The sequence below is a fragment of the Engystomops pustulosus genome, chromosome 1 (assembly GCF_040894005.1).
Source record: "Engystomops pustulosus chromosome 1, aEngPut4.maternal, whole genome shotgun sequence".
NCBI classification, from domain to species: domain Eukaryota; kingdom Metazoa; phylum Chordata; class Amphibia; order Anura; family Leptodactylidae; genus Engystomops; species Engystomops pustulosus.
Genome location: NC_092411.1, coordinates 188,257,527 through 188,275,091, shown reverse-complemented (window position 1 = coordinate 188,275,091; position 17,565 = coordinate 188,257,527). Strand labels below are relative to the sequence as shown.

The window sequence follows — 17,565 nt, the reverse complement described above, 5'->3', positions numbered from 1 at the left end:
AATCCGCATCTCAGAATTCTTTTTTTTCCTTTAACTTCCTTGTTGTTTTGGAGGAAGTTTATGAGACGCCGAAGAATGCACAGATGTTCCTTGTCATTTGTGTGCAGTGTGCCTTTAGTGGACAACTGTCTTGAATTCCCCCTGTGAGTGAGATAGAGATGTTCTCACAAACTATCTACAAGGACGAGACAGGAAATGTCCAAATTAGCTTTTGGTGACTAGTAAGAATGGTCTCTCTGTCATAAGCAAAACCCAATCTTATTGTTTATTATCTTATTGTATTATTGTACTGTATTGACAGTTTTCTGTCTGTGTAGTGGAATCATGGATCAATCAGATCTGTGAGGTCAGTGTGAACAGTGCTTTGGTTCCCTGTATTTAGGTTCCACGGGTGTTTTTTTTTAAGTGTTTCAAAACTGTTTCCATAAGGTCTTGACTGATCATGAATATTAGAGATTAGTTCTCTTTCTGTCTCCTTTTCACGCATTACTCAAGCAGAACTAATTCTATAATATGGTCTCCTACACCCACGGGTTATGAAATCAATGAGCATCTTTTTTTTTTTTTTTTATCTTCGTCAGTGAAAATTGACATGCCCTATATTCCGAACAGAGTCTGCCTGGAATATGGGGCGTGTTGTCAAAAAGACTGACCACAGATTTGGAACTGGTATTTGAGCATGGTTTTCCAATGGAATACAAAAGTAGATCTGCTAAAAGAAAGTGTAGATCTGTGGAAATGGACATCTAAGTCTATGTAGGCACTGGCTTACAGAAGTATCACAATGATCTATCCTTATTGTATATCCCACAGGCAGCCATGATCCCAGGCTGTGGAATTGGTAGTGTCTGAGTCATAACTTTGTATGCAAGTGCTTATCTTGTGGCTAACCACACAGCACGCAGGAAGGGGAAGAGTAGTGCCATCTAATTTGGGGAAAGAGGAAGGCTTTACATAGTGGCCACATATTGGATTTCTGTGGGCAGGAAAGAATTTCATTATCACAATAAATATCACAGAATAAGCACATCAGAGCCAAATGTGAAAGCTTTCTCGTCCAATCCATGAAAAACAAAAAGGTAGAGTTATGCAAAAGTTTTTTAACATAGAAATGCAAGTAAATAGGTCCTCTTATTGCTTTTTACTGCGGTCGGTTTTCATATCTTTATTCCCATGGAAATAAAAATGCCCCCTGTAAAGATTCCCTGTAAAACCAAGTTTTAATACAACTGAGGAATTACATATTAAAGAGTGTTAAGTAAAGCAGACCTGTAAAGAGTCGTGCCCAGTCCTCATGTGAGTATATTTGTCAGTAGAACATGGTGCTGGTACCACAAAAATAGGTCTCTTAAACTTTTTCAACCATATTTTGTAATTTAGGGAAAATCATTGCAGTTTGCACAAACAATAATGCTACAAAATGGGGTGTCTGGCTGTGTCCCTGGCTGTCCTAATCTGACACTGTCAGGGGGAGATTCATCAGAGGTGCCTGAAAGCAGAACTGTCCCAGTTGCCCATGGCAAGCAATCGGAGTTCGGCTTTCATTTGTCAAAAGTTGTTTTAAAAAAATTATCTTAGCTCTTATTGGTTGCCATGGGCAACTAGAACTGTTCTGCTCTTTTCATAAATCTCCCCCATCAAAATATTTACCTGTTCCATTAATCCCAGCATACATTTCTTATTTCCTGCAGTGTTTGTGCATACAGGCAGTCCCCGGGTTACATACAAGATAGGGTCTGTAGGTTTGTTCTTAAGTTGAATTTGTATGTAAGTCGGAACTGTATATTTTATCATTGTAATCCCAGACAGAACTTTTTTGGTCTCTGTGACAATTGGATTTTAAAAATGTTGGGTTGTCATAAGAATCAATATTAACACTAAAGCTTCATTACAGACACCTCTGATAACTGTTACAGCTGATCATTGTAGCCTAGGACTAAAGTACAATAAATTACCAATATCCAGAGGTCCGTTTGTAACTAGGGGTCGTATGTAAGTCGAGTGTTCTTAAGTAGGGGACCGCCTGTATGCTGAGGCTACAGTTCCATTGATGTGTTGCACAGAAGGCTAGGTGTAGTCAGCTACTCCCACTCCAAAAAATGAACTTCAGCACCACCAGTGAGTCCCACATCACACACAATACTAGTGATGTGAAGTCCAGCTCTTCATAGTGAGCTGGATCATTAGGCTCCGCTCATTATAAAGAGCCAGCTCTTCTGGCTCCTGAACGGCTCCCTATGTAATTACATAGGGAATCGTTATTGGGCAGCCAGTCACCCATTCCCACTCCACTTTTAACCTGACATTTTCTGGTTAAAAGGGGGGATGTGGGTGTGGCATATGGGTGGTGTTATTTGAATCGGGCGGAGCGAAGTGATCCGTCGGGTCTCAGGTCAGAGCCGACTCCTCCCGTTTGCCTGAAAGAGTTGGCTCTATGTGCCAACTCGTTTGCGAACGACCGAACACTACTTCTTACCTGTGTGGTTTCCCAGGTAGTTCAGCTGCTTCTATCAGCCCAGTATCCTTCTATTTCCCCCATAAACTTTCTTAGCTAAAGACCCAGTTAGGTGAGCAGAAACAAAGAAGCATATTCACTATAGGGAATCCTCTATTTAAATTGAATTCTCCCTACATTATTTAGCATGTAACCCTGTCATATTGTGTAAATTGTTACATGCCACAATGTAGCTATTATATTGTGTTCCACCATCTAGTCTATTGTGAATACAGGCTGCTAGGTTTGATCTTGCACACACGTTTCTAATGCATCTGCACATCTGCTGTGGGCTTGTGGTTTTTGGCATACCAGACATTTTCTTTATAGTATGCAGAAGCTATGTAATGTGCTGGTCAGCAGAAACTGTTAGCTAAGTAATGACTCGCTTTACTTTACGCCTTCCAGAAACGTTACACTTTGTGTTTTCTGTTATGGAATGCTGTAGTGTGAACATAAGTTTTTTTTTGTTTGATCTTTTATTTTATTTGAGTGCAGATAGCAATAGTTGTAATCTTGATAAGCCTCCTGCACAGTTTTCTTATCATGTAATTGACTTGTGAGCCATAAATTGAGATTAATGACCTAGGCAAGATCTAAGCCAAATATTTTGTAACCTGGCATCGCTAGTTAATGGTATCGGTAGTCTTTGATTTTATGGCACAGTACAAGACTACTGCCGAGAAATTGGTTTTTAAAGATACATTTTGGTATTAAAATTTAAAATCTTTTATGTAAACTCATCATTTACAGACAAGGGTTTCTTTCTAATACTTTGTGTATCTCCAATATCAAACCTCAATGGAAGTTTCCTATTTGAAACAACAAGGAAAAGCTCACTTTAACTGGGTAGCCATTTTTTTTTCTTCTTTCTCAGTGTACAGTTTTCTGTACAGTTTTCTCCTTTCTCAAAAATACCATTGACAAATAGATGTGTCTTCAGCCTAAAAATGTATTACATGATGAGTATAACCCATATGGAACTCCAATGACCTGAGTGAAGTTGGCCCCCCCACCTTGTTCAAATCAAACAAAATTGGTGTCAAACGTTTGTGCTACGTTTGTGCTGGTTTGTGCAGCAGAAATTTTTGTTTGTGCTGCCATAGTTTTCGAGATTTTAATGAAAGTTTCCAGAGGTCATTAGAGGTCAACCAGCCCCCCCACATTGCCCAAATCAAACAAAACTGGTGCCGAACAATTCTGCTACGTTTGTGCTGGTTTGTGCTGCGCAAATTTTTGTTTGTGCTGCTTTTGTTTTGAATATATGAACAAAAATTTAAAGTTCAAAAGGTCAAGCAGCCCCCCCACATTAACCGAATCAAACAAAACTGGTGTCAAATGTTAGTGCTACGTTTGTGCTGGTTTGTGCAGCAAAAATTTTTGTTTGTGCCGCTATAATTTTTAAGGTATGTTCAGGTGTTTGAGGTGCTTAGGATGAACTGGTAAAAAACAAACCTAGTGACACTTCCCTGGTTTGATCACCAGGGGGAGCTGGCAAACACATTATACTTTGGAAGAAATGAACTCTGATGACCTCTGCAAAAAAGTATGAATATATTAAAAATGATAGCGGCACAAACGGAAATTTTTGCTGCACAAACGTAGCACTAATGTTTGACACCCGTTTTGTTTGATTCGGTTAATGTGGGGGGGCTGCTTGAACTTTTGAACTTTAATTTTTTATTCATATATTCAAAACAAAAGCAGCACAAACAAAAATTTGCGCAGCACAAACCAGCACAAACGTAGCAGAATTGTTCAGCACCAGTTTTGTTTGATTTGGGCAATGTGGGGGGGCTGGTTGACCTCTGATGACCTCTGGAAACTTTCATTAAAATCTTAAAAACGATAGCGGCACAAACGAAAATTTCTGCTGCACAAACCAGCACAAACGTAGCACAAACGTTTGACACCAATTTTGTTTGATTTGAACAAGGTGGGGGGGCCAACTTCACTCAGGTACTCCAATGTCATTGACGTGGTCCATTCTTTGTTATGGTGGTATAATTTTGCCAGACAAAAAAGGTTGTATGCAGAACTTATTGTCAGTGGTTTTTAACAGAATATTCGATGGCGATGCCATACCTTATAGACATCCTGATCAAAATCATAAAGCCAGAGCCACAATTTTAATGTAACTACTCTGTTCCTGGCAGCATTACACATAGTACATTACAGTACAGTAATACATAAAGGATAAGAAATCATGGTAAATTATGATTGAAGCTTTTCTGAAAAATGTGATAATTGATATAATTCTCATATCTAGATTGGCCATGGAGTAGATGAACATTTATAGATACATTAAGAAATCCATTTCTTTCTATAGTGAAAAGGGCCTGGTTAACACTACAGCCTTGGGGTCCTGGGTTCAAGTCCTATCCAAGTCAACATCTGCAAAGAGTTTGTATGTTCTCTCTGTGTATGTTTCCTCTGGGTCCTCCGTTTCCTCCTACACTCCAAAACATACTGGTAGGTTTATTAGGTTGTGAGCACCATTGGGGACAGGGACCGATTTGGCAAGCCCGGTGCAGCGCTGCATAATCTGTGTGCGCTATATAAAATAAAAAGAATTAAAAGAAAATGATATCTCTGCTTCCCAGATTCTCTAGATAGAGATGTGCGCTGACTATTTAGCATATAGTCTAATGTAGTGAATGCGTTGGCTTCAGATGTGGGCTTTGACTTGAATAATGGTCAAGTGTTTCCTTAATCTGTGTTTATAAAAGGATAATAAGAACAAAACCATGAGGGACTTGTACATTTCCTTTATTGTCGTTTCTAGTGTGTGAAGCGTGGCATAGAGTACAAATCGGTATCATCTAGAAAAATTATTTTTTTTTTTTTTTCTTTTTGTAATTCCACCACCTGTACTGTAAAAAAGAGGCCACATGTAGTCCTGTGAAAACCCTATCACAGGTCATAATGACTGTACTGGAAGAAATTGTACAGCAATACTGGTCCTGTATACCTAGGATTAGGGAAGGGTGGAAGATTTGTATGGTGTTGCAATGATTTGGCGATGGAATCCAATCTCCAGAAAGTGATTTGATTTGTAGTAGCTATGTAGCCATCTCCTTTTAGATCAGGAGCACAGGTTGAATAAGCAATACTTTGGACTTGGCATTCACTTATTTGGATCAACGTATCCAGCATCCTGCCAGGAAATTCTAGTTTATCTGGCTTGCCAGGAATCATTTTGCAGTAATAGCTTTAGTGTGTGGATGTGTACGCCTTTTAATTACTTTGAATTATATGGGTGACCAATGTTCCTTGCACAATAGCTGAAAATATCACACAAGTTGAAATATTTATAGCAAAAAATTGGCATAAAAGAGCTGTTTCCTTGTTGGATCCACTGACCGTGGAAAAATACTGGGATTTCTATTTCAGAATTGTGCATAATGCGTAAATTGGCATATAAATAATATTATAGAGGATTTGCCTGACTGTATCCTACAAAATAATAAAAGATGATTTTTTCATTTTTACGTGTACAGAGCTGTGTGAGGGCTTATTTTGTGCGTAACAAATTTTACTTTCCTGTGATGTTATTTATTATTCCATGCAGTGTACTGAGAAGCAGGAAAAAAATCCAAATGTGGAAAAAAATTTTAAAAACGCATGTGCGTCACGTTCTTGTTGGCTCAATTTTTATGACTTTCACTCTGTGCTCCAAATAACACCTCTGCTTTATTCTTTGGTCCGGTACGATCTTGTTGATACCAAATTTATACAGGTTTTAATGCCTTTTAATACATTTTCAAAAATTAAGTGAATGTTTACAAAAAAGAAAAAAAAAATCGCCATTTTCTGACACTAATAACTTTTTCATACTTCGATGCACGGAACTGTGTGATGTGTCATTTTTTGCGAAATGAGCCGATGTTTTCTTTACTACCATTTTTTATGTCATGTAAAAAGGTGTAAAAGTCTTGTTTTGGACATTTGGGCGCCATTTCCCGTTTTGGAGGTCACCGCCAGCAATAACTGTTTTCATATTTTGATAGATCGGGCATTTTGGGACTCGGCAATACCTTATGTGTTAGTGATTCTTACTGTTTATGATGTTTTATATCAGTTCTAGGGAAAGGGTGGTGATTTGACCCTACATTAACCCAAGATCGTCAGATTGTTCCTTCCATATACTGCAATACTTCTGTATTGCAGTATATTGTATGGTTCATTACGAAGACCTGACGAAGACCCGAGGCTGTCATGGCAACTGATGGCCCCCCCCCCTGATGACGTTCGGGGGAGCAACGATCTGAAGAAAGATGGCGGCGTCCATGGCCGCCACGTCTCAAGTGCCGCCGGCGACTTTGCAGAGAAGAGGTTAACACCCGCAATCAGTGCAAGCACCAACTGCAGGTGATTGCGATGGGTCTTTGCTGCAATATGCAGCAAAGCCCATCTCTGTATGAAGAGGGCTCAGCCCATGAGCCCTCTTCATACACTCTTCATAGCTCTGCGGCGAGCATGTCTGTAGCCACCATGAACATGAGTTCATTCTCTTAGTTATGCTTAGTTGTCAAATGAGACAGGATACCTTCACCCTGTTCCTGGGGAATTTTTGATGAACACGGCAGATAAGCTTTCCAACATCTTAGTGGAACAAAGACACAAATATGTGACTGCACCATAGTTATGCAATGATTTTCTGTTTTTCTAACTGAGTGACCTGGTATTACGTAGAGGCAGGAGTACAGAGCCTTTCATTTTGAGAATGTTAATGCAGATATTAAAGAAAAGTTTGGTAAAGATGGCAATATCTGATTTTAACTTAAAGGACATCTACTTTAGGTGGGTCAATTGCAGTCTTTTTTCTTTTTTTCTCCCTTGCGGGGGTCTGAAATACCAGGACTATAAATAACTTTATAAAAATATTTTTATGCCTGAGGCGGTCAGAAACAGTTGCGCAAAACGGGCAGATCGTCTCTTGATGACGTCTGCAGGGTTTGTTGATATGCTGGGTGATGGGCAGTTTTAGAAGTTTGAAAATGACACAAGGAGGAGCAGTTTCCTGAGGGTGGTGGAATCACTACTTTTTTAAATTTTACAAAGCCAGTTTTGCAGTGTATGTACTCTGCTCTATAGGGACTGGGGGGTGCTGAAAATGGGTCTTCCGGTAACAGGAAGCTGATATATGAGCTATGCTGTTTTACGTAACTCTGATTAACTTTTATGTAAACGCTATTACAGACTGTGAGCAGTGATGTAGAGCCATGGGTAGTGCTGCTTTATTTTAGATAAGGGTCCCAATGTTGGTGTACCGTCCAGTAGACATTTATGGCCTATGCTTGTTGATATGGGATGAGAGGAACAGCACAATGCAAAAAAGATACCCCGAGATTCTTATACAATTGTAAAATACAGGTATTTTTCCAAGTGGCAAATCAGGGGCTATAATGTTTCCGATTTTTGTTGCTGTGGAGTTCCCTTTTTTTTTATTGGTCCTTTTACAAAAAGATGTAGATTTACAGGCAAACACATGGAGCTCATAGCACTCTTAAAATACCTGTAAATGAAAATAATACACCTATGCCTATTAGCCTGTGGACCATAGTGATAAACACCTTTAAGCTGAATAACACTAGTCAGCTTTGTGTCATGAGTTTCTATGTTCATATCTCCTTATATCTCAGTATTTATGTTTTATTTTTCAGTCGCCCAATGATGACCTGAGAAATCTGGCCCTCTCCGGACATGTGGGTTTTGACAGTCTTCCTGACCAACTGGTGAATAAGTCCACCTCCCAGGGATTCTGCTTTAACATACTATGTGTTGGTGAGTGAACTCATATCAACCATGCTACTGTTACAAAAAAACTGAACAATATTTTTGTCTTTATCTAGGTCTTCAGGTTGGTCTTTTCGTTAAGTTTTTGTATCTATTTTACCAAAGTTTTAGAATGAGTAAAAAAAAAAACAAATGTAGCAATCATTACCTCCCATTCTGCTACTGCACACGGCTTCTTTTGGTCTCCTCTATTTTGTCCAAGTAAAATTGCTGTTTGACTGCAATAGTGATTTTTCATGTGTGAGAGGACAGATGGTATACTGACAAACTTTAAATAACCTTTTGCCTGTGACCTATTCTGCATTGCATTATATCTGAGTGATAGATGCATAAACACAGATGCAATCCTTTCTATTCTTCCTTCCATGCTGGTATTTATATAATGGACATAGACTGATAAATGCCTTTTGGATACACTTTGATCACTAATTTACAGCAAATTGCTAATTTGTGTACAGTATGTGACTTGGCTAGAAGTCAATTACAGCTTCCATATGGTAGTGTTTGACAGCTAGAACTAGAAATTAAAGGCTGCAGAGTATCTATTTTACAGGCCAAAAATGAAGCTTTGGCCTGGAATTTTTACAAGGGCATCTTCCAAGTTATACAGCTATCGTGCAGTACAAGTTGACACACTAGACCTGATGCCTTTGAAACCAGCAAAATCATAAAAACTAATTGTTTTTTTTTTTTATGCTCTCAGTTCATGTAAAAAAAAAAATGTACCCACCAGAGTTGAAAGCAGTGTACAGTCCAGTATTTCACAGGACTGCTCTGTGAACAACACCCAAGCCAGGATGTGTATGCTCTTGTATGCTTTTAGTTAACATGAATGTGTTCTATCTAAGTGATTTTGTTTTAGTGTAACGTATACACAATTCTGATTGCTGGGCAGAGTCCCAAATGTTTATGTGGTTGTTGATGATTCATTCGTAAGTTTACATTGAGAAACCAGAATTGTAAAGATCCCTTTGAAGTATGCTTATGAGACAGTTTTACTGCCTGTTTATTTCTCAGATCTGATGAAATTCAAGATTTTAGAGCTAGGTAGGCTTTACTGTACTTAAATATGTGCTTTCTGATCTTAAGGCATAAAATAGCAGTCCCATAAACTGGTGCCACTCCTCTTCCTTGAGTCTAAATCAAGCCACCTCGTCAATGATAGAATTGCCATTACTACTTGTACATATAACATAAATGCTATCAGTAGTACAAGTCTTATAACCAACACCTGGTTAAGTTGTTCACAGAAGGCCATACAGACATTATTGCCACTGATATGTGGCATGCAGATCAGAGCTTTGTACAGCTGGGAGGGGCTTATCCCAATCACATATGCGATTTAATGTAACACACCATATGTTTGCATTGTTTCAATGTTTTTATCTGAGACACTTAGTGGTGGTTGGAGAGTTACACAAACTGCTTAAATAAGGAAGAGAGGCAGGGAGAAAAGATGGACACAAGAACAGATTTCTTTAATAAACTATATTACAAAGTTTACTTTGATCATCTGCACTGATTTATAATATTTTGTTGAACGTATAGTTACGCTTTAAGAACCACATGTGAATTCCACCTTAAATGGTAATTTACACTGTAAGTGATTTCCATATATGTTTATTTTCAGGTGAGACTGGCATAGGAAAGTCAACTTTAATGGACACTATATTTAACACAAAATTTGAAAGTGAACCTGTTTCTCACAGTGAGCCTGGAGTAAGATTAAAAGCAAGAAGCTATGAACTTCAAGAGAGCAATGTGCGGCTGAAGTTAACCATAGTGGATACTGTAGGATTTGGGGATCAAATCAATAAAGATGATAGGTATGTACAGTGACTAAATTCATTACCATAAATGTGTTGTCTGTAAGCCATAATAAACCATCTCCCAACCAAGTTATCTTCAAATAGTTACAGCCTCCTTATCCTGACTTTTAAAATGTTCTGAAGTAATGTATACTTGCTTTGTTGCTAAAAGTTTACTTTTTAAGTATTCAGAGTGATACTGTAAAATTTGTGTCATGTGTCAAATTTATTGCATATAACCATTTAATGTTCAGTAAAGATCGCATCCTGTCAAAATCATATTGATACGAAAGATCCAGTCCCTGGGTTACATACAAGATAGGGTCTGTAAGTTTGTTCTTAAGTTGAATTTGTATGTAAGTCGGAACTGTATATTTTATCATTGTAATCCCAGCCAGAACTTTTTTGGTCTCTGTGACAATTGGATTTTAAAAATGTTGGGTTGTCATAAGAATCGGGATTAACAATAAAGCTTCATTACAGACACCTGTGATAACTGTTACAGCTGTTTATTATAGCCTAGGACTAAAGTACAATTAATTACCAATATCCAGTGGTCCGTTTGTAACTAGGGGTCGTATGTAAGTCGAGTGGGACCGCCTGTATATTCTGCACAAGCATATGGCACTTTTCATTCACATTCTTGGAAACGCTTGCCCTTTTGATAGGAGCTGATGGTTACTTGCGCCATCTAGAAATGGATCAGTAGAAAAACCATAGGCGGCTTTTATTTTCATAAATAAGTATGAATAGAATAGCGCTGTGAATGGTTATAACAATTCAGACAAAATAAAAACTCTCTAAAATTCTGTCTTGACAAGCGTCTTTGAAATACAGGCAGTCCTGGGTTACATACAAAATAGGGTCCATAGGTTTGTACTTAAGTTGAATTTGTATGTAAGTCGAAACTGTATATTTTATAATTGCAGATCCAGACAAAAATTTTTTTTTGCTGTAATGGGACCAAGGATTGTCAATAAAGCTTCATTGCAGACACCTTACAGCTGATTATTGTAGTCTGGGACTAAAGAAAAGCATCCAGAGAGCTTCACCAGAGGTCACAGTGGGCAGAGGGGTTAACTATGGGTCGTCTGTAAGTCGGGTGTCCTTAAGTAAGGGACCGCCTGTACTATATCAAATTAATTTTTTGAGTATAATTTTTTTCATGTGGTGTAAGGCAGAATGTGACCAAAGACTAAGCTTCTTTGCACCACAATCATTTCTTTGTTTAAGGCCTGTTGCATACGAACATGTGCAGCCTGTTTATGATCCATATGGTGGCATGATCCCTCGGGCTGCGCACAGGTCCTGCGCGGCAAGCAGAGGGAACATGCCTGCATTATATTTATGTATAATGCAGTGATTCCCGTCCACTGCACTTTGTGCAGCCCGTGGGATTGTGCCATCATACGGCACAGATACACGGGCTGCACACGTTATTGTGTAACAGGCCTACTGATGTACAGGCGGTCCCCTACTTAAGAACACTCAACTTACATACGACCCCTAGTTACAAACGGACCTCTGGATATTGGTAATTTATTGTACTTTAGTCCTAGGCTACAATAAACAGCTGTAACAGTTATCACAGGTTCTGGGATGACAGAACGAGGATAGCAGTGCACAGGTACTTCTTTCTTTATTAATGCTTTACCTAATCTCCATTAGAGTGATCGGGAGGGCCTGGAGGTGCTGGATCCTCTCGACCTTCGGACCATAAGATTTTTTTCTTGTTGAAAAGTGTGTCTATAGTCAATCAGGTATAAGCCGAGTTGGATTTTTTTCTTTAGTTTTTCAGCACATTTTTTGTGCTGAAAAACTCTGCTTAGACACAACTATAGACACAACAATTTTTAATTTGTAAATATGTTTTTATTTGTAAGATTATGAGCCGCGACCTGAAAAGAATGCTTAACCTCTTTGACCCCTTAAGACCAAGCCACTTTAGGGCTTCCGGATCAAGCCCGATTTTTTTAAATTTGCCCTCTGTTGCTATAAGTGGTTACAACCTTCAAATGCTTTAACCCCTTAAGGACGCAGCCTGTTTGCAGGTTAAGGCTCGCAACTTTTTTTTGAAATTTGACCTGCGTCTCTTTATATGGTTATAACTTTTGAACACTGTTACTTATCAAAGCGATTCTGATATTGTTTTTTCCCCACATGTTGTACTTCATTTTAGTGGTAAATTTTGGCTGATACGTTTTGCGTTTATTTACAAAAAAAAGAAAAAAGTGATGAATTTTTAGAAAAATTTGCCATTTTCGAAATTCAAAATCACCGCGTTTTCAGGCAGATAGATTTACCACCTAAATAACTTGCAGAATAACATTTCCCATTTGTCTACTTAACATTTTCATAATTTTTGAAATGTTTGGATAATTTATTTTGACGTCACGCGGCCTACAAATCGAATAGCGATTTTCCGTATTTTCGGAATTGACTATTTTGGGGATAAATACTGTTTGAAATCAAATTTTACATATTTAGCAACAAAACCCCCTATATAACCAACCCATTTTCAAATCTGCACCCCTCAAACTATCAGAAACAGCATTTACAAAGATTGTTAACCCCTTGAGATCTTCATAGTAATTGAATCAAAATGGCGGTGAAATTTAGAATGGTCAAATTTTGTCGGTTATACGTTCATCTAGCCCTAAAATTTACACATTTCCAAAAGATAAAAAGAGAAAACTCGCCATAAAATTTGTTCTACAATGTCTCCTGAGTGCAGCGACCCCCCACATGTGGACATTACTTGTGTTATGGGGGCACAGCAAGGCGCAGAAGGGAAGGAGCACCCTGCAGCTGCCAGGATTTTAGTTTCCTCGTTGCCCCCTTTTGAAGGCTATAACATTTTCGCTTTTCCGTTATTTGGGCCATGTGACGGCATTTTTTTTGCGGGACGAGATGCTTTTTCCAGTGTTACCATTTTGGGGTTGGTATCACCTATTGTTGAAAATTTTGGAACTTTTTTTGAGGTCATGAGTAGAAAAGCATCAATTCTGTACTGGATTTTTTACTTTTTTTTTTTTTTGTGTTCACCGTATAGCCTAATAATCATGTTATCTTTATTCTATGGGTCGATACGATTACGGGGATACCAGACATGAATATTTTTTCTTATGTTTTACTAAATTTGCCAAATAAAACCCTAATGTGGGGAAAAATCTATCATTTTTGCATCGCCGTCTTCCAAGTGGCATAACATTGTTACGTTTTTGGCTACAGAGCTGGTTGATGGCTTGTTTTTTGCGGGACATGTTGTTCTTTGCAACAATATCATTCTGGAGTACATATGTTTTGTTGATCACTTTTTATTGCATTTTTAGTGGGATATAATAGGTAAAAATCATAATTTTTGGCGGGTTTTTAACGTTTTTTTTTTACGGCGTTCATCATATGGGTTCAATAGTTATTTAGTTTTATTCTATGGATTGTTACGGACGCGGTGATACTATATATGTGGGGTTTGTGTTATGATTTAGACTTTTTTGAGTGTTATATGTCTCTTTATATGTTTTGGGGCTTATGGGCATTTTTAGTGATTTATAAAGTAATTTTTTATTGAAAAACATTTTTTTTACATTTTTTTACATGATCCACCATGGGATATGAACAAGCAATCATCTGATTGCTTGTTCTTGATAATACTCTGCAATACTAATGTATTGCAGGGTATTATCAGTGCCAGCCTATGCAGATGCATAGGCTGACACTTTGCCTTTAAGATGACGTCACAGACGCCATCTTAAAGGTAAACCCTCAAGGCTTCTCTGGGGTCCCGATCGGACCCCAGAGGTGGCAAAACAGCAATCGGCCCCCCCGAAAACGGTGCAGGGGGGCCGATTGTGATGTAAAGACCCCCAGAAGGCATGTTAAATGCCGCGGTCGCGTTGACCGCGGCATTTAACGGGTTAAACACCCGCGATCGGAGCCCACTCCGACCGCGGGTGTTAGCCGGGGATGTCAACGGTAGATTACCGTTGAAATCCCGCGGCTAACGATGCCGGTTCGGCTGCTATACAGCGCTGAACCGGCATCGTCTCTGCGCAGTAGCTGTACTGCGCTGAGCGCTATTCGCGGGACTCAGCGCAGTACAGCTACGGCGCAGAGCGGTAAGGGGTTAACATACCCAGGTCCTTTTGAGATTGTTTTTCGTCACACATTGTACTTCAAATTAGTGGAAATATTTGGATGATATCTTTTGCGTTTAATTATGGAAAAAAAATAGAAATTTGTAAAAAATTTGGAAAAATTTAAATTTTCAAAGTTCTAAATTCCTTTTTTTAAGTAGATAGTCATATCACCCAAATAACTTTATAAATAACATTTCCAAATGTCCGCTTTATGTTGGCATGGCTTTTTCCGCATCCTCTCGGTTTCCTAGGTTGTAATGGGACTTAGAATTGTGAGTGCATTTTATCACATTTTTATGAAAATCCCCAAAACCTATATTTACAGGCACCTGCTCAGTTTTCAAGTAACTTTGAGAGCCCTAATAATATTAAAACCACATAAACTACCCCATTATAGAAACGGCACCACTCAATGTACGAGAAACCAACTTTAAGAATTATGTTAACCCTTTAAGTGTTTTACAGGGGTAAAAACAAAGTGGAGGTGAAATTTACAATTTGTAACTTTTTTTGACAATACATTATTTTTGGCCCAAAATTAAACATTCACAATGGATTAAATGACTGAAAGTTCCACAAAGTTTAATACCCAATTTCTCCCGAGTACATTGATACCCCATATGTTGTGGTAAACTGCTGTACGGGAAGCGGCCGGGCACAGAAGGGAAGGAGGCGCCATTCAGAGCAGAGTTGCATTATTACATTTTACAGGCCATAAAATGTTTATTTTATCTTAACATGTTTATATGGGGGCTTATTATTTCCTGGATAAGATCCACTTTTGAGTTGAATCATTTAGAGTATATAATCACAGAATACCTTGAGCAGTTGCTTTCCAAGACCTATGAAATTCTGGGTGTGGTCACATTTCACCTGCAATGCAACCGGAACAGGGAGGGACTTGTGCTGATCACATCTATGTTTCCTCTGAATGCATTTAAACAATGCAAAACTTGGAGCTGATCCCCTGTAGTATACAGCCTGCCTGACCCCCTGTAGTATACAGCCTGCCTGACCCCCTGTAGCATACAGCCTGCCTGCCCCCCTGTAGCATACAGCCTGCCTGCCCCCCTGTAGCATACAGCCTGCCTGCCCCCCTGTAGCATACAGCCTGCCTGCCCCCCTGTAGCATACAGCCAGCCTGCCCCCCTGTAGCATACAGCCAGCCTGACCCCCTGTAGTATACAGCCTGCCTGACCCCCTGTAGCATACAGCCTGCCTGACCCCCTGTAGCATACAGCCTGCCTGACCCCCTGTAGCATACAGCCTGCCTGCCCCCCTGTAGCATACAGCCTGCCTGCCCCCCTGTAGCATACAGCCTGCCTGCCCCCCTGTAGCATACAGCCAGCCTGCCCCCCTGTAGCATACAGCCAGCCTGCCCCCCTGTAGCATACAGCCAGCCTGCCCCCCTGTAGCATACAGCCCCCAGCAGAATTTAGCCGTCCCCTGTGGAAAATGGCCACAAAATAATAAACTTGATGCTTACCTTACCTTCCCTTCCTGTGATCCCACAACGCTGGCTCTATGACATCATCAATCCCCGCCGGCATCCCATCACAACCTGCTGCCGCCAAAACAGTTCATCGGCAGCTCCCCCAGCAATGAAGCTGTGTCTCACTGACACAGCTGAAATCCTAGACCCCTATGTGCGATGCTGGCGGCCACGGGCTGCTGCGCTTCACACACAGAAGCAGTCAGCTGAGACAGCCTTAAAAAGTGAAAGTGGTGGGGGCCCCGGGGCTAGAGCCCCAGGAGCCCCTCCTTTAATCCGGCCCAGGCTGTACTGTGGTTGTTGGTGCTGGTAACTGATGTGGCCCCTTAAAGTTAAGCAGTATATTGCAATATGGCCCTTGGACCAATAAATGTTGCTCTCCCCTGGCCTAAATCCTTAGATCAGGAATAGAACAGACACTTAAAGTAAATGTCGACATTTTTATAATGTGCTATATGTTTGTGAGTCGGTCCATTTTATCATTAATCTGACTTCAAAATTGTCTCCAACTACACTGCCTTGATGCTACGTTCAGAAAATCTTTTTTTGTGATGCGCTGAATCTCCCAGAATATAGAAGAAATCATTGTGATCTGTTCACTGTCCTGCATAACAGGATGGTTATAACTCGTGGACCCAAATCCTCATGACAGGGTCTTTCTTGCTTTATTAGACCAATTAAGTTGGGCCATTTATCTTAGATACTTTTCAGTTACATGGATGTCCTCCAGAAATCCAATATGCATGCACACTTGACGAGAAACGGTGTAAGCTGTTCCCAGATGATCAGACTTGTTGATACCACATCCTCTACCTTTCTGGACTTTTACATCTACTTACCATTAAAGGGTTAATATTCTGGATGCCATTCAGTTGATAGAATGTTATGAAGTACGGTGGCTGGAGCTTCACCGTTGTTCTCTTGAGATTGTGGCTTTTACTGGTTTTCGGTAATGTAGACATGTGTTAGCCTTTATGCAGGCCCGGCGCCAGCACCCGGCTAACCCGGGCAAGTGCCTCCGGACACAGATCGCGATGAGAAAATGTGCAGTCACTCACTGCTTTCCCCGGCAGGAGCTGCAGCATCAAAGGTTGAAGGACCTGTGATGACGTCATGGTCACATGACCTGCCGGGGAAAGGAGTGACCACACAGAGAGACCTGCATCAGTAAGGTGAGGGGGAGACTTACAGGGGCCAGGGAATATACAGGAAGAGGGGGGGGGCAGAGTGTATAAAGGAAGAGGGGGGGCAGAGTGTATACAGGAGGGGGGGGTGCAGTGTGTATATAGGAAGAGGGGGAGGCAGTGTGTATAAAGGAAGAGGGGGAGGCAGTGTGTATATAGGAGGAGGGGGGCAGTGGGTATACAGGGGGGGGGCACTATGTATACAGGGGGAGGGAGGGCAGTGTGTATACAGGGGGCGCACTATGTATACGGGGGGAGGGAGGGCAGTGTGTATACAGGGGGGGCACTATGTATACAGGGGGAGGGAGGGCAGTGTGTATACAGTGGGGGGCACTATGTATACAGGGGGAGGGAGGGCAGTGTGTATACAGGAGGAGGGGGCACTGTGTATACAGGAGGAGGGGGGGCAGTGTGTATACAGGAGGAGGGGGGCAGTGTGTATACAGGAGGAGGGGGGCAGTGTGTATACAGGGGGAGGGGGGGCAGTGTGTATACAGGAGGAGGGGGGCACTGTGTATACAGGAGGAGGGGGGCACTGTGTATACAGGAGGAGGGGGGTGCAGTGTGTATACAGGAGGAGGAGGGGGGCAGTGTGTATACAGGAGGAGGAGGGGGGCAGTGTGTATACAGGAGGAGGAGGGGGGGCAGT

The 17,565-nt window shown here is 40.6% G+C and overlaps 1 protein-coding gene across 8 annotated transcripts in view; it reads left to right on the top strand.

The window, feature by feature from the left end:
* Positions 1 to 17,565, top strand: part of SEPTIN11 (septin 11) — a 74,905-nt gene that overhangs the window by 21,988 nt on the left and 35,352 nt on the right. For all 8 annotated transcript variants that reach the window (XR_011848834.1, XM_072115659.1, XM_072115718.1 and 5 more), the window contains exons 2-3: positions 8,161 to 8,281; positions 9,924 to 10,119. Coding sequence is in view for 7 of the 8 variants with exons in the window: in XM_072115659.1 (XP_071971760.1) it covers positions 8,161 to 8,281; positions 9,924 to 10,119 (317 nt within the window). In the remaining variant the exon portion in view is untranslated. The remainder of the gene's footprint in view (positions 1 to 8,160; positions 8,282 to 9,923; positions 10,120 to 17,565) is intronic.